Source organism: Melanostigma gelatinosum (assembly GCF_949748355.1).
Source record: "Melanostigma gelatinosum genome assembly, chromosome: 9".
Taxonomy (NCBI): domain Eukaryota; kingdom Metazoa; phylum Chordata; class Actinopteri; order Perciformes; family Zoarcidae; genus Melanostigma; species Melanostigma gelatinosum.
In genome coordinates this window covers 19,651,115-19,671,472 of record NC_136642.1, presented here as the reverse complement: position 1 = coordinate 19,671,472, position 20,358 = coordinate 19,651,115, and the positions used below count along the sequence as shown (strand labels likewise).

General features: G+C 47.3%; 1 protein-coding gene across 2 annotated transcripts in view; it reads right to left on the bottom strand.

Moving 5' to 3' along the window:
• Positions 1-1,832: 1,832 nt before the first annotated feature.
• Positions 1,833-20,358, bottom strand: part of LOC306782378 (teashirt homolog 1-like) — a 33,136-nt gene continuing 14,610 nt past the window's right edge. Inside the window, exons 1-2 of one of the 2 annotated variants that reach the window (XM_079275711.1) lie at positions 7,101-7,158; positions 1,833-6,678 (exon numbers count right to left, since the gene is read on the bottom strand). In XM_079275711.1, the coding sequence (XP_079131837.1) occupies positions 3,146-6,673 (3,528 nt within the window). In that variant the 5' untranslated portion in view covers positions 6,674-6,678; positions 7,101-7,158 and the 3' untranslated portion in view covers positions 1,833-3,145. Of the gene's footprint in view, positions 6,679-7,100; positions 7,159-20,358 lie in introns of those variants that run through there. The other variant, XM_079275710.1, reaches the window with a different exon arrangement.

Sequence of the window (20,358 nt, the reverse complement as noted above, 5' to 3'; positions counted from 1 at the left end):
TTATACAAAACCTTGAGGAAATCCCTACCAATCCTCAGGGCGCACGTTCAGCAGCGCCCCAAAACACAAAGGCTATGCAAATCCGCCCAGCCCGCGTTTATCTACCCTCGGTTTCCGTTTGCACCACGGGAAACCAGCATTGTGCCGTGCGTGGCGATTATCGCATGTAATTTACATAGAATACGCACAGGAAACAGTGCGCTGATCTCTAACAAAGCAGGCTAGAGTCTCTATCGGCTCAGCAGCTATCTGACGGCACAGCGAAATTACAGGTTTAGCTGTGGGGTATTAAACCTACAAGGTGTTGTTTTATTTCTGGTGTGCAGGGAACACTATCTCCTCCAAATGTTGCTTGTTTATCTGCCTTGTTTGTTTTATAACCCAACTCTAGCAGCCCCTTCCCGAGGAAGCTGCATCTTCAGCCGGGGCTAATCTACCCTCTGCCTGTGTTTCCTTTGTCACTGAATCCATGTATCAACACAGCGAGGTGCAGCCAGATCGAGGAGGTGCGTAATTGCACAAAGACACTCGCGCTAATATAGCTGGGGAGAGTGAGCGTGCGTGTGACTGACTCAGCCGACACGAGACATGTTGCGAGTGAGAGGAATGGAAGTCATAACACTGCAGCACGGCGTCATCCATACAAAGGCTGGCAGTGTAAGTACTCTATCCGGGTCTTGAGACATGAGGGCGAGATCAGAGATCAGATTGCCGATGCTTTACCTGCAGGGCTGCCTGAGGAAGAAAACCCCACAACGTGCTGGCGGTCATCTGGAGATCATTGTGGACAAGGGATCACTTTCAGCTGAAGCGAAATGTTCAGGCCGTGGTGTACATTGAACACGGCGTAAGAGAACACAACAACACACAAAGCAGAGACAACAGAGGAGAGCGGAGGACGTGACCTGAGACGACGTAGGAGCTGATTGATAAGTCAAATACGGTGCAGACATCTTCTGCAAGCAACTACGCAGACATTCATTTTTAGATGAGATCAAAGTAAATGGAGCGGAGAGGTTTTCTGCACTAAATACATTTTTTTCACTGACTGACAATCACACACTCAGTTCAGCCGATAAACGCTAACAAAAAGATGACACTTTATCCTTCAATGTTGTTTTATCTGAATAAATCTGCTCAAACGTGGCGTGTACTGCACACATGTGCGTTGGGTTGTGGCCCTGATGAACGATGCAAGCGATGCACGCTCACCAATTGACAATTTGTGTCTGATAGAGAAAAGGGACAGCTTCATGCTCATGTATCAAATGAACAGTTGTGTTAATTATTGGTTGCTTCAGTGAGGCCGGTCAGGAGGCTTTATCAGGCAGCACAGACACCCATCTGATTTTGTTCCAAGACAGGCGAAAGTACACTGCCGTCATTAATAGAACACTGATTCTTTCAGAGGGCCCTCCGAAGGCCAGTCACAAGCCGAGCATGAGTTCCTCGCAGTACAATAGCCACCCTTACAGACGTATCATCCCCGTCATCTTCACTATATTAATCATCAGCAGTAATGATGTGGCTCAGTCATCAGTTACAAGTATGACACCAGTGACTTTTCCTTTTTCTCTTAAAATGTTGTACACGTAGGTTGGCCTGCTGTAGAACACAAACAGTGAGACGAGGGTCTTTTGGATCTCCTGCTGCAATGCTTCAATATACCCCCCTCCCAAAAAAAAACAAGAAATCCTGTTACACTGGGTTCGGATTTAATATGGGTACGATCGCTTTAATCGGCCGCCAAAGCAAACGTTATAGAGTGGAATTTTATACATGTTGAGTTTGGTGCACCACCGTGACAAATGAACACACAACCACAAATGGACGACTGTTAACAACTGCTTTGGGGTTTATTTTACAATTGAGAAAGAAATGAAACAAACTAATCGTTGCTAAAAAGTTTTTTTTTTCTTTTTTTTTTTACAATATTGTCGATAAAACATTGAAATGTATAGTCATTGTGCATCGCTTATTTATTTTCCACACCATTTCATGCATCAAATTGGATGCAAGTATAATTAAAATCATTTCTGTAAACCAAGCCAAAGAAGCTAAATTTGTATTTTCTTTAAAAAAAGGACATTTTGTAGCTCTACAGCATATATCTATATACACCATCTGTTTTTATTTTTTATCATTTTTTTGTATATAAAATGACAATATAAAAGTTAGAGAATGCACACACCTTAAGATACAAAGAATGTCGAGCCGTTTCAAATGGTAAGATATGTCTTATGGAGTACTGACATTTCACTGGTAATCATTTACATGTAACGGACTGTTCTCTTTACAGTTGAATAAAGCCACACAATTTAGAAAGAGAATGTTGTAACAAACCATACAACTGGAAAATTGCTATAAGGTGATACTTCACAACGAGGAAAGGTTTTTTGAGCAAACTTGCATACTGACGGCCATTCATTTTCACTGATTGACTCGTAACCAGAAGCAGCATTTCAGTTTTTCCAAATGTTCACGTGATCTTTTTTTCTAATACACTTACAAATTTATGAGCAGGCCATTCATCATCACACACATTGCAGTGACAGGAACCCAAAAAAAGGAGAAGGGTGGAAATGTTGGTCCTTGATCTTTTAAAATCTGACGGATTTTGACAAATGCAAGATATTTCAAAACATGTTCTCTTTACAAATTCAGAATTCAACTGTCTAAGGTGCTACTTCAGTCTTTCGGGGTATCCTATCATTCTTTTGGTGTATACATTTAATTTTCACCTTCTTCATATCAAGTATTTTACAGTTTTCTCTCCCACCAATTATTTTCCCACTCGCCACTTTTACCATTGAAGCAGTAGTTGTATTTTTGCCATGAAAAGATTAAAATCTTGTGTTTAACCTCGATTCACTAAAATACATGCACAGATCAGACAAATAGCATATAAATATATTACAAAATAAGTGTAAAAAAAAAAGCTTGGCAAAACAAAAACAAATCGACATGAAAAGACATGGTCCAGTCAGGCAGTTATCACAACAAAAACAAAAATATAATTAGACCGATTTTTTTCTGGCGGCTCAGTTCGGCCCAGTGCAGTAACTGTGAACAATGTCATTTTAGTGCAATGAAATTCTAGTCAGTTCCACAGCTGTCAGTCTCTACTCTCAGCCCGAGACCCCGCTTAAAGCTTCTCCATCTTGTCTAGCTTCTCCAGTTTCTCCAAAGCGTTGACGTACACCAGGTGGTCCTCTGGAGACTTGCCGTGGGTCTTGCTGAGGTGCAGTTTGACTGCGTGTTTGCTGACGAATGTCCTATTGCAAAGTCTGCACTGGTACACAGAGCTTACGTCGTCCTCTGCCGTGGTCAAGGCTGACAGGGGGCTGCCGAATGTCATTTTGTCTGTGATCACCTTTGAGGCAGCCTGCTGCTCCCGAAGGTGCTCAGTTGACAGTTTGGACAGGTCATTCAAGCTGAAGCCCAGGTGAGTCTCCAGGTGGCCGATGTAGGAGGAAGGAGTCCTGAACTGGGAGGCACAGTCACCACAGAGGAACACGGGCTGGCACGAGTCCATGTTCTTGAGAAACTTGGTGCCCCCAGTCCGTCTCAGCTGGTACTTGACATTAGCCAGCCAGTGGGATATGGTGGTCATGGAGAGGCCTGTGAACTTACAGATGTGGACCCTTTCCTGGGGGCCCAGGTCAGTCATGGCGTAGCGGCCCTCTGAGGTCTCCCTCAGGCTGGAGACGAACTGTGCCTGGAGGATGAGGAGGTGCTGGGGATTCCAGTTGGATTGCCTCCCTTTCTTCTTCTGCACTGGAGAGAGGTCGTCCAGGGCGTCCTCAAATGCACTGCCGTCGGCATCCGACTTCTCTGAGATTGAGGAGGGAGTTGAAGATTTGGGCGTCAGTCTCCCAGTGAGGTTCTTCACCATATCAGAAATGTCCATCAGAGCATTCTCTCTCAGGGGAGAGGAGACAGAGTCAGGGAGGGAAATGAGGGGTTTGTTACCATTTACATTGTTGTTGGTCAGGAGCATACTGCTGCTGTTGTTGTTATTGTTATTGTTGCTGTTGATGGTGGCCTTACTTTTACTAAGGTCTATGGGCTGGTCACTGTTTTCATACAACGGATAGTGGTTGATGGGCTCAGCTGGCTTGCCCTGAGGAGTTGAGTTGAAAGCTGGCTTGTCCATCATGCTGTTGCTGATCTTGTAAAGCATAGATAGTGGGTCTGCGGCTGGGCTTACTGGTTTGGAGGCCTTACCCAGGTGTGTGTTCATGATTGACTGGAGTGCACTGAGAGGGTTGATGAAAGGACTTTCTGGTGAGTGATCGGTGATGATGCCAAGACTGTTGCCATTCGTTACTGGGGATTGGCACGCCTCAGAGCCATTCTTTGAATGGTTGTGATGGCCATCTACTAGGCTCTCTTTGGGCTCCTTCTTGCAGATGAACTCTGAATCTGCACTTCTCGGGCTGCTACTTCTTATACCAGATGGTTTACCTACAGAAAGGTCATTTGGAGATACTAATTGTTCTCGCTGCTCTCTTAGTGCAGGAGAGGGGGATTTTACTAGCGATGGGGGCCGGTATCGTTCCAGACTCACCATCTTCTCCTCCCTTTCTTTCTTTACAGTGGCAGCTTTCCCTGTCACTTTCTCCACAAGCTCCTCCATGGCAGTGACATTGCTCCTGAGGGGGGCAGGGGAGGAAGGGCTCCGAGGCGAGTGGATGACTGAGCTGGGGTCAGTCACCAGGCCTCGTAGCCCACTGTTAAACATCGGCTGCATCTGGACACTCTGGACCATTGGGGGCAGAATGGTAGCAGAGCTCTTCATGGCACCCTGCAGCTGGTAGGCCGCATGAATGCTCGAGTAGCCACCCCATTTGGGTGTGCCTGTCTGGGCCTTGCTGATGGCACTGGATACTGTGTTCTCAAGGGATTTGAGAATATCTAAACCCCCCTTTGGTGCCTCCTCCAGATCTTCTTCTCTAAGGTATTTATATGACGTGGCGTTAGTCTCAGATTTCTCACCTGGGTCATCTCTCTCCTCCTTGATTTTTCTCTCCACTGGCTCACCGCCTTCGACCTTTTCATCTTCACCTCCTTCCCTCTTCCCCTCTGAGCCAGAGGAGAGGGCAGGTGACACTGGCTGGGACTTAACACCACTGGGAACGGGGAGTCTGGTGGTGGTCGGTGGCAGTGGGATAGACTGAATCTTTTCTTCCACCACTGGATCAAAAACCAGCTGTTTGCCTTTCTTGGATGCAGAATTTGTAACCTTCAAAAAGTGACCAGTAACCATCATGTGGGCAGTCAGCTGCTGCAATGTATCATGAGAGCTCCCACACTCCATGCATTTGAGGATCTGGGCTTTACGAGCTTCAAACTGCCATGTGTAGCTGGCACCATTCTGGTAGCCATAGCGGTTGTTTGGCGTAACATAGGGGTTAGCTGCAGATTTTGTATCTTTGCCAACCTCCCCAAGAGATACATTACCACCACCACTACCAGCATGGACAGAGTCTGGGGAGTATGGGGAGACGATAGCATCATGCATTGCTCGTTTTTTAGCAGAAGTGGACATTAGTTTAGTGGCCAAGGCTGGCATGGGTTCTTTGAGAGGCACTTTCTGGTAATGCTTGGTCTTGATCATATGAACGCTGAGATCTTGCAGAGACTCGAATGAGTGGCCACAGTACATGCACTTCAGCACCTTCTGGGCGTCCTCTTTCCCCTCCATCTCCATCAGGGAGCGCTTGCGCGGTTTGGACCAGCGCTTTCCCTGATCCTCCTCTTTGTCCTTGTTGTCATCTCGATAGTGTCCCGTCGCGTTCATGTGGACTGTTAAACCCACTAGTGTGTCATAGGCACCGCTACAGTCTTTGCAGCGGAACTTGCTTGCACCAGTGAAAACAGACCCATACAGCTTGTTGTTCTGCCGGTAGAGCTGCACTGTGCTGAAGAGGCTGGGCTCTGGTAAGAGGTGGTAGGGGTTCTGCTGAAAAGTTTTGGCAAGTGCTGCCTGGTGCCAGTCATAGGCTACACCACCACCATTACTAGCCCCACCACTGCTGCTCCCACTACAGCTGGTTGCACTATGGCTGCTAACAAAGCTACCTGCTGTGCCATTCGTGCTGCCACTTGCGCTGCCTGTGTGGTTGACAGTGGTGCTGGAGCTTCTGCCGTTATGGTGACTGCTAGCCATGTTGACCCCACTGCTCTTGGTCGTAGTTATGGAGACAGACGGAGTAGAGGCGGGCTCTGGAGTGGTATGGACACTGTTGACACTGCCAGCTGCAGCAGGCTTAGATTTCATGATGTCCATCGTGATGCTGGACCAAGAGGCATCTGAGATGAGGTTTGCATAGACGGCTTTCATCTGTGCCAGGCTATCCTGGAGAGAAAGGCCGTTGTTGGGGCGTAAGGGCAAAGCTGAGCCTTCCCTCTCCTGACCGTCTCTGGAAGAGGTGCTCTTGAAGTCCGTCAGCCGGTCGCTGGCATCACTGAGGGGAGACCCGTATCCAGCGTCAGGGTTAGTGCCATTGCTGAGTGGAGAGTCTCTGTAACTAGGTGGCTGGCCTCCGTCCACATCTTCCTCTTCCTCGTTGCACAGAAACTCAGTGTCCTGGCCGTCTAATGAGAGGCCGTCATCCTGCATGTGCTCTTCCTCATCGTGATCGCCCACCTTGAGCTCATCTTCGGGCATGTACGCTGGAGAGAAAGAGAGCAAGAGAGAGAGGACAAAAAAGGGGAGAAAAGAAGAGGAAGAAAAGAGGTCAGCTCAGTGAAATTAAAGATTTACAGGACACCAACAGGAGCACTGTCAAAATAACATGGAATGAATACTCAATGATGGGAAATGTAGGCTTTTACTCTCATCCAATGTTAGTGTGTGTGTGCATGCATGAATTTGTGTGTATTTCACACACATGTGGCACTGAAAGCCAGTGGTGAAAAAAGCCTCCAAGGGAAAAATAAATCACTGAGCTTCTGACAGTTGTCCTTTTCCTTCCCAACTCCCTATTCCTCCACACATGCCTCATGTTCCCCAGGAAATGACTGGCTGTTTGGCCTTGTTAGCCAGCTGCATGCTTGCATGTTCAACTCCCCCTTTCTCTTTCTTTCTCTCTTACCCAAGCTTTATTGCCCTTCACTCGTCCAGCGAGTGAAGTTCCGCTCCTCACATGTTCAGGTTATGCAACTGATCGGGGAGGGAAAGAAACAAAACATTCATTTGGAGATATTGCAGCTTTTCCCAACCCACTCTGATGCGCTGAAGGTCATTTTCATTTGAACTAATAAGCAGGAACTGGCAAAACAATGGTACTTGATTGTTGCAGGAAGGAGTCTGGGGCATAAGCAAATACGACTACTGTTCTGTGATCCAATATGGCATGGACAATGCTCAACAGAAATAGGTTAAAAGAGGAGAGTGAAAGGGAACTAAACAGGGCTGAGGTGTAACAGGTTTACCAATACAACGAATAAAGGCAAATGAGATAGAAGGCTGGACCATGTGTGTGTATCTGTGTGAGTGCTAGCGAAGAAACAGCAAACATCGGTAAGTAGGAGAGACAGGAGGTGGTTCAGAGGAGAACAAGTACGGTAAATGAAAAGTAGATGTGGGGGAGAAAGAAAAAGTGAGCAGGAGGTGGTGGGTTTGGTGGGCGGGGAGAGTGGGTGCAAGAGAAAAGGGAGGGAGAGAGAGAGAGAGAGAGCGAGAGAGGGGGGGGGGGTGAGGCAGGCAGGGAGACAGGAAAGACGGCCCCCTAGCTTCTTCCTTTATCTCCTTCCTGCATGGTGAGATGTGTGTCCTAGATGCCAGTATCAGTCTCTCCTGATGAAACAGATGTGCTGTCAGCTTCAAACGGCACGCTAACCTGTCATATCATAATCTAAGTGGACATAATACCTGATATATATACACTGGCAACATTTACTGCTGCCTGAGAGGAGATGGGTGGAGGAGGTGGGGGAGGTGAGCAGCTGCACCGTCGACTGTGACTGCGTGATGATGTGTGTGTGTGTGTGTGCGAGTGCCTTCAGTAAGTGCCTGTTTGCCAAATGCGTGTTCGCCTGCATGCTCACCTCTCCATGCCGATGAGTGTGGTTTACTCACTCTGCAGCTCATACATGTTTGCTCTTACAGCGCAAACCTGAGCCCAGCAACCATAATATTGCCTGTAAGTCTGAGTTCGCTGTGTGCTACTGATACACCCCTCTCCAAATGAGCAACATACTCCCCTAACGCCTGACAGGATTTCAGTGAAATGAGAGCACTACAGGAGAACCTGGCTGCGCTTCAATCCCACTGACAGACTGAGACCGAGACAGTTTCTAAAACTCCTGAAAATCCCTAACACAGCAGATTAGCATTACGTGCCGTACTCTCTACAACACATCTGCAGAGTGCCTTCTGTTACAGTGCCTTCCCCCTCGCTAACCCGCTTCCAGAACACTAGGCTATCATTATACATCAGCCATTTAATATACAAAACATCCTGCAGACGGCTATCTGTTCTTCACAAACCCACGAAAACAGCGCAGACATACAGTAGGAATTACCTATGTGAGTCAGTCACAGCGGCTGCAGACAAAAAATGAATAAATAGCTAAACCCCGATCGTCTTCAGTGCTTAATACATACACTCCACACACACACACACACACACACACACACACACACACACACACACACACACACACACACACACACACACACACACACACACACACACACACACACACACACACACACACACACACACACACACACACAAAGACAGCAGGAATGAGAAGCAGCAGATCAGAAATATCACTGGGTGAGTGACAAAACACAGACTGCAGCAGGGAGGGGCTTTCGAACAATGAGCAGGTCGCCAGGGAACCCTTTGACGATCCCTGTCAATCAATGCCTGTCCTGCCATGTTGTCATGGAAACAACAAAGAGGGAGATATCAAAAGCACACACAGACAAAAGACTGGCAGACACAGACATCTGTAAAAATCACAGGCGGCAAGTGGACGGTTTCGCAAACCATAAATGTAGAATATTAGTGATGAAACGTGGCAAACGTTAAGACTGAAATTATCCCCCCCAATCTCTTTTGAGGGGCTGCATCCATTCTGACAGGATGCTAAAATCTGAAGCGCGAGGAAGGAGAAATATCAAGAGCTACATATAAACTCTATCTGTTCAATCACCGCAACTGGAAGATGTGTGATTCTGACTGGCGGACAGATTAAGCTCTCTTCTCTCGCCCCGGACACGCATATGCGGAGCAACACCAGCAGGCAAGGGGCGGGCTCAGGAAGGGGCAGGGCTTGCGTGCCCGTCCCTGGCGGTTTGGTTTGCAGAGTGGGTGATGGCTGTGAGCAGGGCCATCTGCACGGGCGCCAAAGCGCCTGTCACTTTTGCTCGGGGACGTGCCGCCATCAAGGAGACAGGCGGCAGCGTGGCCAGGATAGCACTGCAGACTCACTGTCAGAAGCAGCAGCGATCAAGCCCCGCCACCAGCCACGCCAGATCACCGACAACACACACCGAGGAAGCAAGAATTAGCATCCGACCGAGTGTATCACTGAACTCCTTATACCTACACGTATGGTTAATACACTGCTAACAAAAACAGGGATCTTGAATATGTTAAGTACCAAAAAGGGTACTCTTCAGGTGTTGTACAGAGCCTTTTTAAAAATGCATACTGCACAAATGGACTGGCATTCACACATTATGGTGCTGCAAAGGAGGTGGTATCGAAGGTTTTTCATGTAGGCTAACAGAAATACTTTGGGGCGACAAGACCTTTATTTGATTCGAGATCAGAGCTCAAGTGTGCGCTTTGTTCTGCATCGCTCAATGAGAGAGTTCCTGAACGACGACCACAACTGAAGCACCCTTGGTTCCGATTTGTACCGTACACATAAAAAGATCAAAGAACACTACATGTCATTACAACTTTTGCAAATCGCAATCTGTGTTCAGGTTTGTGCGTTTAACATTCAAAAACAAAATGACCCCGACCAGAGCCGAGCGCGCGCAGAGTCCTGCTTTGCGGAACAGACGACGCGTTGATGTGTTGTTTTTGTGATGAGGAGACTGTGGTGAACGCCCTGTGTGCTGCCTCAACACAACACTCGCCTCGCGATGGGACAACATTGTCGACCTGAGCGCGGATCATCTCTCAAACGTTCTCCCTCACACGCGGCCTGACTTTGTGTACGGCTGGATTTTTGTAAACGATAACCAAAAGAAATACAACCAGCGGACACACGTCAGTATTTTGGCAAGGAGCAAAGCAGAAACATATCACTCCTTGTCTTTCTCCACCCTACACGTCTTCTCCCTTTGCTTTGCCTGAGAGTCTGCTGGTTGTTAAATCAATAAAACTCTCTGTCAGGCTCGCGGAGCTTCACCATTTGGCCGATGTCAAAGCCAAACAAACCAGATAAGAAAGGCAGAGAGGCGGTGAAACGAGGGAGAGGAAAAAGATGGGAATGAAACCAGTCAGTCTCCCCTCACCACCACCACCGCCTGCCCCATTTCTCCAACACCCCTCCTTCTATTTATTTACACACATTTCTTTATTTATTTGATGTGAGTTTGGGAAGAGGGGGCAATCACGGCAGTCATTTGCGGCACTAATGTCCAATCACAGGCCCCTTCACTCATGTGATTTAGGCAGTGTAGGAGTGGGTTCGCAGCAGAGAATGGAGATGGGGGGTAGGTGGCGGGTGAGGTGGGGGGGCAGAGGCCGTTTAGGCCGGCCCCTAATAGGAAACTGGCAGTCTTATTCCTTCCCCAGATTCTGTTTGTCACCCCGCTCTCCATTACGTGCCTCTCAACCCTGATGGCTTTGGACAGGAGCTGATCAAAAAGCCATCGCTTGACCTACACGCCGTGGCAGAACGAGACTCGCGCCCTGCACAGGGAGAGTGGGAGAGAGGGAGATGAGCTAGACGAGGAGGGGGGGAGAAGGAGGGGTGTATGTCAGTGTATGCGCGGAGAGGAGAATGAGGAGGGAGGTAGGGAGGGAGGGATGAGGAGGGGTGATAGCTCTCGGACCGGGACAAGAGGGCTGTAAATAAAATGACATTATTATTTCCTCTGTCCCGTCATGTAGAAAAGCCAATTATGGTAATGCTGCTGCCGGCGTGTCAGAGGGAATGCTGGGATGTGCTTCCCGTGAAGCGGCTAACATGAGAGCAATGCCCTGATCAGGAACACAGGCCTCAGTTTGACAAGAGACTATACAGATAGGGGGAAGAAGAGAGAGAGGGAGAAACAAGAGAGAGAAAGAGATATGAAGCCAATAACAAAGCAGCATCTGGGCCTTGTTTTCTTAACGCATAGTTATTAAGCTATCTGCAGGAGAAAATATATTTAGAAAAATGTACCCATAAGACCTGACAAAATGAAGTTTGTGGATCCACGGTCTGAAGTGTATTCTCACCATTTACTTGATATTACCCCGACAATATTTCATGCTCACATATTTAAAACATTTCAGTTGCGGGTTGATTTTGTGAAAAAAATCAACAAGCAACAAAAGAAACGCGAGAGGAGGCGTGCCGTACAGCATCTTATTGAAGTGCAGCTCCATGATGGGGAAATGATTGAGAAGCCCAAACTCAAGAAAAGCGATCAACCTGAAAAGTTCAGGAGTTCATGAATTATACTCTGTCACACCTCAAACTTTGACGAGATGAATTATGCAAAGACGCCGGATATTGAGGGTGAAGGCGATCATTTACTTTGGAAGCTAATTCATTCTCATCTCATCTCAGGCTTCTCCAGGTATCCCGTTCTTAAAAACCCCTCTGACGCTTGATAGGGGGGGCTCTCCTTAAAATAATTCCTCAGCTACCTTTCTCCCTTCACCCCGCCTCCATCACCCCTCCTTCTGTTCTCCTCCCACCCTCCTCCTCCTCTCTCCAGCCTTGCGCACATGCCCACATGGGCCCCTCCCGAGCGGAATAATGGGAGCATATGGCCTAGGCAGCACCTACACGGCCCTAAATAACTTTATTTTTTTACGGCCCCCCCCCCGCATTTCAAAACACTTCTAGCCTGAGTTGAGCTCAGCAAGACGGCGGCGGATGGGACATGTTGTTCTTGAGACACGTAGCTACATAATGGTGGAGTGAATGTGAAGAATTGCTGTGCAAACAGGATTAGTGGGGAAATTCTGTATTATTGATGTTCATTGAGTCCACCACAAGCCTTTCCGGTGATCGTTTGCACTGGTGGCTCCGTGCAAACACTCCGAGTCATTTTGAGTTACAGTTGCCCGGCTGCATGATGTAAAGTCGCAGCGCTGCTCTTTTAGAGAGCAGTTTGTTAGCGCGTTTTTGCTTTGCAAGCGGGATGGCGATGTCAGTTTGCCTGCCAGTCTGAGGTCTAAACCTCAACAACTACTGAGGTGGGACAGGGTCTTCCTGGACTCTGAGGGACTGTTCTGTTGTGGTTCAGGTACAATGCCTTCATCAGCTACTGCCGTTTGACGACCGTTTCGGGGAAGATATCGATCAGCTTCTCACGTTACAAGGCGCTTTGAATGAAGGTATCAGCTAAAATGTGCACACTACAGATTGAGGTGTGGGCATTACTGTTCTGTAAAGTGCGGTGGGGTCAGAGGTCAGGCAGGTAGCCAGTGCTAAGCTGATACAGGTCATGCTCTCATGTAAACATATCAATATGGCCCACAGACATCCTTCTATCTGACCTCCAGAGGACGATATATGGATTGATGGGGAGGCCTAGGTGCAAGTATTTGTGCATACGTTTGTGTACGGGCAGGTGTAAGATCCAAGAGGCATGTGGGCAGGTTTGAGTGTGTGTGTGTGAGTGTGGGTGAGTGAGAGAGAGTGAGTGTGAAAGGTGCTGCTGTTTTATTTATAGAGCGAGCGCTATTTATACCCAACTCAAAGATCAGTTCAGAGAAGCAGCTTGTGGGCCACAGCCAAGATCACTCTCCATTACCGTGCATGCACAAAACACAAGTCACACAATCAGACCAGAGATGGGGCTGCAAGCACAATCGTCTCTTTCTACACATGCGTGCAGCAACAACACGGGGAGACATTTACAGTATATCCAGCCAAGTGTTAGTTGGCGACGGGGTGGGTGGGGGGGTGGATGGGGGGAGGGGGGGGGGGTTGAGCCCACACTGACTGACTGAGTGTTCTTCATGGAGTACAGCAGGCTTTAACATGCTGACGGATCAATACAGTGAACCAGCGCCGATCGATTGCAATTCATCTGGCTTTTTTTTTTTCTTTTTAAATTTCATTCTCACCCACTCACACTGTGCTGCTGCTGTCCTGCGAGGCAATACATAAATAAACATGCACACGCGTGTGTGCATACACATGAGCGCACAAACACACACACACACACACCTGTGAGTGGCTGGAATGATTGCACCCTCCATGCAAACGCGGGTTCAATAAACCCGTATGGAATTTATTTATTTTTATTGAGCATATCAGCCCATCCTGGTCTTCTCTGCATAACAAGGCCTGTATAATTAAACCATAAATTTCAGTGCGCTCCTTTAATTACCACAGACAATGTCAGGAGGCAGCAGAGTAAACAAATGGCTTTGAAGTGAGCAAGAAAAAAAAAAGTGCTTCGACACAGCTATGGAGAAGCTGTTCATTTTGGTGGGGATGTTGTTGCACTTGAAAAGGATGAAATGTTCAAAAGAGTGTGTGTGTGTGTGTGTGTGTGTGTGCATGGGGAGTACAGTATGTGTTTTCTTTTCCCTCCTGTCTTTTCTAAGAATGCTTTTGAGGGATGCAGGTTCGCGAGTGTATCGCTGCGAGCGTGACAACGTGCAAATATGTATATTTGGATGAGCGCGGCACGCCTGCGACAACTAATGAAGTGCGTTAGGAAGAGTGTGTGTTTGCCTGTGTGTGTAAGGATTTGTTTTTCCTGAACATACGGGGGTGCGTTTGTTTCTTTATGTAATGTAGTGGGAGCCAGGGGTTCTCGTCCCTCTTGACCATGACCGGAGACATCTGCAGAGCTGTGCGTCCTATACAGTGTATATGTGCTTGTGTGTGCACGTGTATTGTGTGTGCGTGTACGCTTTAGGTCAATGTCAACACACAGACCTGCTTCCCAGCAGCTTAGCTAATTACACAAGAGCCCTGAAGGCCACTTAGAACAGGTTAGCTAATTAACAAACAGGCTGATTGCAGATTAATTGAGAGGTGTTCCTAATCTTCACCCCTAAACGCAATGACAAATGCTAACTGGCTCTAATTAGGCCGGTACGGAGAGTCGAGAGTGGAGGTTGTATTTACAGTTAGCGTCGCTCATATGGACGTGTGGCGTACATCCTGCTGCCTTTTATAGATCTGCCAAGCAAGTAAAACTCCAGTGAAACTACTCGGATGCAAAGATGTGAACGGGACCGTTTCATCAGCAGCCCTGTTTAGGCTGCTCCCAGTCTAAACAGCCGAGGTGTGTATTTTTAAATGTATTTTAAATGAGTGTGCTAATTAGCTCTTTGGTATTCCTATAATTCTTATTATTATCAGTTTTGGTGAATTATTCGATTTATTGCTTGTAAGTTTAGCTATTCAGGCTATCATATTTGTTTACTTTTACTTTACTTTTGCACTGCTTCCAATATCAACATAACACTTATCATGATTGCTTATGTACTGTAATTACTATTATGAGTCCTCTCAGTTGGAACTCTTTATTATATTATATCTACAGTCAACATTTCAGCAATCTCCCTGTCTAAGCTCCGAGCTACCTATGCTGATAATACCCTGCAATTTCTTTGAAAACGCCCCCTCACATGTTCACTAAATGCAGTGTTAAGACTATAATGTTTGCAGTTGACCTTTCAATATGTGTGTGCGTGTGTGTGTGTGTGCGTGCGTTAAGGTCCGCTCCGACATGAATGGTGTGCGTAGATCATGAAACCTGAAACGGCTGCAACACAATGGGTTACGGTGGATTACAACGACAAAATGAGGAGAAATGGGCCCCTCAGCAGGGATCTGAACCAGCACCCATCTGTGTGACGCTGACCTGCCAATAGAAAATATGCCCCCACCCCCCCTTCCCCTCCACACACACACACACACACACACACACACACACACACACACACACACACACACACACACACACACACACACACACACACACACACACACACACACAGTCAATCTTGCAATTTTCACAGCCACTAAAACTACTCCCAGAGGCCCAACTTCTTCCAACTTCCATCTGCCTGGATTCATTTATCATACAGCTCCCCTGTCTATCACACACACCTGTGCCTTTTAAGTCCCCCCCCCTGAACAAACACACACACTCTCAAATTCCACCTGGCCCTTTTCAACCTCTGACCCCACCCTCACCCCAGTCTCCCTCCCTCCTATAATCCTTCCCTCCATCCGTCGACTCCTTCTCTTCCTTCTGTCTCCTACAACACCTGCGCTTTTAAATCCCCACATCAGGACGGGTCGCTTTACCTGAACACACACATTGCCTGTAAAACACACACGCTGGCACATACACCCATGCAAGCACCCTCACCCTAATCCCAGGGAACACACACAAACATGCACAAGTATGTACAAACACACACACACACACACACTGTCCCTGACGAGACAACAGCCAGCAGCAGCTGCTTCCATCGCCTAGCAACGGCCAGCCTGATAGATGACCCAACGATGGATAATTACCGTAAATCACCACAGCTCACACACTAAAGGAGAGAGAGGGGCGAGAGAGCTTGAGGAAGACTGAGAAGAAAGAGACAGAGAGACAGAGAGAGAGAGAGAGAGAGAGAGCGAGAGAGCGAGAGAGCGAGAGAGAGAGAGAGACTGATCATGTGTGCACTAATGCACCTTGATGATTATAAATTCATCTGCCTTTTAAAGCGCACACACAATATTAGAGATGCAGACCCAACACATGTATGCACAATTCTTCCACTCACAAAATGAACCTGCATATATCTGCATGGACACGTCTGCGTAAACACAAATGTGCGTGTACACTTTGTTGCGTTTGCAACACTCAGCTGCGCGCACACACACGTTGTCGCTGTAATCTGAAACCGCAGGCTCCGCCTCCCTACAGAGTCACAGATTCACCTCTTTTACACAGCAGCACCAATCAAAGGCCAAGCGGTGCTGGAGGGTGGGTCTAAACGCTGAATGGCACACTGAAAAAAATGAATTGATGTCTTGACAACATAGTATTGATTTTTGGTCAGCGTAATATATGATGATGTTAAACAGGCTGCACCTGAAAGTTCCCCTGAATATGACTTCTTGTATTGAAGTAAAAAGAAGTCATAACTTAAATTGATTCCTAATAACGTGTCGTTAATCTTCTAGCCCTCCGCTGACGATGGTAGAACACATTTGCATGTCGTGCCCGACTGACACGCACGCAGTCTGCGTTCCATGTATTCTTAATCTAGCAAACATGATAAACTACCTCCAGAAGTTTTCAAATAAGTGCACTCCGGACAAAGTTTACTCCAAATTATCAACAGATCTTCAATATGCACACGCAGCTGCTCCATTTACTTCCCCTTCATTTTCTGCTCTCCCAGACATGCAAGCTGTCCCTCTCTTTCCCTTCTTTCTTTCCTCGCTCACCCCCACCTCCCTCCATTCCTCCCTCCCTCCCTCCCTCCCTCCCTGTGCGAGTCCTGGCTGCTGCAGACATTTGATCTGGCTGCCTTGTGATAGATTGACAGGTAATGAGGAGGTTGAAGGGGCGTTGGAGACAGGAGCAGGTGTTCAGCACAGTCTTTTTGGCCGGCACTAAGCTGCCATGTCCTTCACTGCTGCACCGCACCACTCCGCTTCCACCCTCCTTCTTTCCTTCCTTCTTTCTTCCCCCCCCCCCCTCCTTTCTCTTCGTGAGAGAAGAGGACTATGCAATCCATCACTCGGTGACACGGTTGGACATGGCCTGTCTTTATATGGGGAAAAACGCATGGGCTGTGGAAATAAATAGAGGAACGAACATTGAGTCCCGGGCTGGCAGCAGCAAACTAGGCCTCGGACTGATCGAAGAGAGGATGAGACTGATTTGGAGCATCCTGTGTAGAGGAGACAGATATGTTTTTGTTTTTTTTAAAGACGTCTTCTATCATGCTAAAAAGATGCTATTATTATGTTTATCCCCCCAAAATGTACCCTTGGCAGGTTAGGAACGCCTCTGAAACAGCATTTCAATCATCACGCAAACTCTAGAAAGCCAAACTAATGATATTCCTTTCGATTTAGCAGCTCTGCTAGAAAGGCGATGCAGGCTTCATCGCAGGATTTACACACTTAAGTTTGTGAGTAAATCCTCCCACACCACCCCGAGGTGCGTTTTCTGGTCAGCCACCTGAAATAAAAACATCACGAAACACAGGCATATTGACCTGCTTTAGTCAGGCAGAAATCTGAGCTACATCACAGCAGCGGTGGGCTGAGCTCCAACATCAAACATACAGTACGTATCGGTCTGACGCTACACCTATCTTGAGTCATTCTACACTTTGACCTGTTTCAATCCTGCTGACATAGCGAAGCACCGCTGTGCATCACACTGCCCCTCACAAACTAAGGAGGAGGCAAGTGCAGAGAGGAGGAGGAGGAGGAGGAGGAGGAAGACAAAGCAGAAATCTGAGGATGTGGAGAAGTAAAGACAAGCTGAATCAGAATATGGGGTACGAGTGGTTTTAAATGTGCAGTAAACTTCACCGGCTTTGGTTCTAAGTGAGGGTGAATTGTTGCTTTGCTGTATTTTTGCATTGTTTTGGTTGCAGTTTATGGATGCACCGATACCTATACTGATATCGGCCCAATACTGACATAAACAGCTGGATTGGGTATCAGTGAGAATATGCTGATACCTAAAGCCCAGGTGTCGGAAAGAGAAAGTTGGATCGGTGCATCCCTATCGCATGTATGTGTAAAAATATCAAGCAAAGCTAAATGTATGGACACACATCACAACCTGTAAATCACGACATGTTTAACCCAATACGACTAGAACTTGCTGAGGTTGGCCTTGGTGATTTTTGATCGCAACTAAATTCCACTGAACTTTCTCTCCGTCGAACGTCTGTGTGACATATGGCAATGGGCTGAGGTGGAAACCAACGGCTCTGCTAAAGCTACGACTGTAGCTTATAGGAAAAAAAACACCTTTTTAACGCAGCAGGGCTGGAGTTTGTGTTGTTGCCATAGGAGCCAGAGGACAGACACAGCGGGGGGGGGGGGACAAGGCTTGAGCCTGTAAATCCACCCCTCCAGTTTATTACCCAACATTAAAGGACATGTCACCCTCCTAAATCAGGAGGCCGAGAGGAGACAGCGGGCCTAAAACAGGGAGCATTTGCATGTTCCCTCAAACATTCCTGAGAGGTGAACAAACCGCTCGACCACCTACCGACCACTTTTATCAACATCGGAGTTCAAACCATTTCAGATTCAGCACTGCGTGATGGATGCCATCAGCTTGCTGTCACAAAGGACACTATCTGGAGCAAAAGTGAGGGTTTGGATAAGAAGTGAACCTCGTGTGTCCCGTTATCTCGGGTTTGTTTCCTCCGAACGGATTTAAACATCCAGCGCCTGGTCAGACGTCTGACCAGCTTTCCCAGTTATTCATAGCTGTAAAAAAATAAGAAAAGCTTCACCTGGACAGTCTTAGACAGTTTAATTATTTCAAATAACGCCAGATAAGAGTGTGTAGAATTAAAGAGGAAGCCACCGAGCTTAAAATTAGCAGTTCCCAATTGTCACCCTACTCAAAGAGAACCTGTTTTCTGAAAAAAAAAAAAAAAAAAAAAAAACGTCATTGACGTGCAATCACATTCAAACACACTCGCCTGTCAGTTTAAAACTCTCCTACACTCACACACACACACTCGCACTCGCACACACACTCGCACACATAGACCTAACGTTGTCCAACACACAAACAGACACTCTCACGTGCACACTTTTTAAGCCCTCGCCTGGCATCAACTGTCACACAACCTGTCTCGGAGAACTAAGCAGAGACAGACGCTGTCAACTTAGAGTGCCTCAAATGCCCACATCCAGCAAGGCAGAGGAGAAATCAAGCCTGTCTCCCAGTATAATTTGCACTAATCCTTCATGGGAGATAGTAAAGTCTCCGGCATATCTGCCTAATAGCATCAGTCACCGGCAGGTTCTAATCTCATATTTAGACCCATTTCCATCACGGACTGACGACAAAAGCACCAGCACAAAGTGTGATTACCTTCTTGTTTTTTTTTTACATTTCTGCATGACTTGACTCCTGATAGTGGTGGTGGTGGGGGGAGGATTTTAAAACCACGAGAAACAAAAACTTTGAGGTTCTTTTCTTAGTGGAGGAAGAAGAAAGTCATTTCAGGCAACTACAGAAGACAGGTCGACAGATGGGATAAAAAAAAAAAAGCAGAAGTAAAGTAAGTGGCGAACTGTATCGGGAGGTAAAGAGAGTGAAAACCTTTCAGTCAAGAGCCTGCACACACTCAAACACTCACTTCGCGTGCACATTCACACACCCTTGTGCGCGCACGCCCTCGCACACACACACACACACACACACTCGCCTTTTCAAAGCGTTTTACAACCTGTGGTGTTTGTCCTGCTCTGCTGGCTGCTTTACCACGTGCATTTGAATGCCGACCGGAGTGCATCCCTCTCTTTCAGACAGCGCCATAAAAGACGACACACACAATGAGAGCTCTTTTCAGCCGAGTGGGGCTGCCTGGGGGCAGGGAAGCACCTCCAAAACCGCCACAGCACTTCAGCTCTCAGGGCACAATGAGGTGCTGAGCCCTTGATGCATAATAAGAGATTATTCATAAAGGTGACAAACAGAACAGAAACAAACTATACAACGTGTTTGGGATGAAAAGTCCTTTAGTTGCAGCTTTTTTTCCTCTACAGAGAGTGTGGTGCCTGCGTGTGCATGTGTGTGTGTGTGTGTGCGTGCGTGTTTGTGTGTGTCTCTGAGGGTGACCTGGCGATAGACAAAAAGAAGGGGGAGGTAGCGCAAGGATCCTAATGAAGACGTAAATCAGAGTCCGATGAGAACAGGCTACGAAGGAGGATCACATCACCGGAGATCAATGCAGACAGCTACACGCACACGCACACACACACACACACACACACACACACACACACACACACACACACACTGACAAGAATAAAGACGAGAAACAGTCAGACGCAAGCACATGCCAGAATCCCCAAGTGAAGCAGACTTATGAAGGTACAAGCGAGTACATGAGCATAAACACACACACACACACTCTCATCTACAATCTATTAAAGTTCCTCCACGCTGACCCCCCCCCCCCCTTCCAGAACCCACCCACA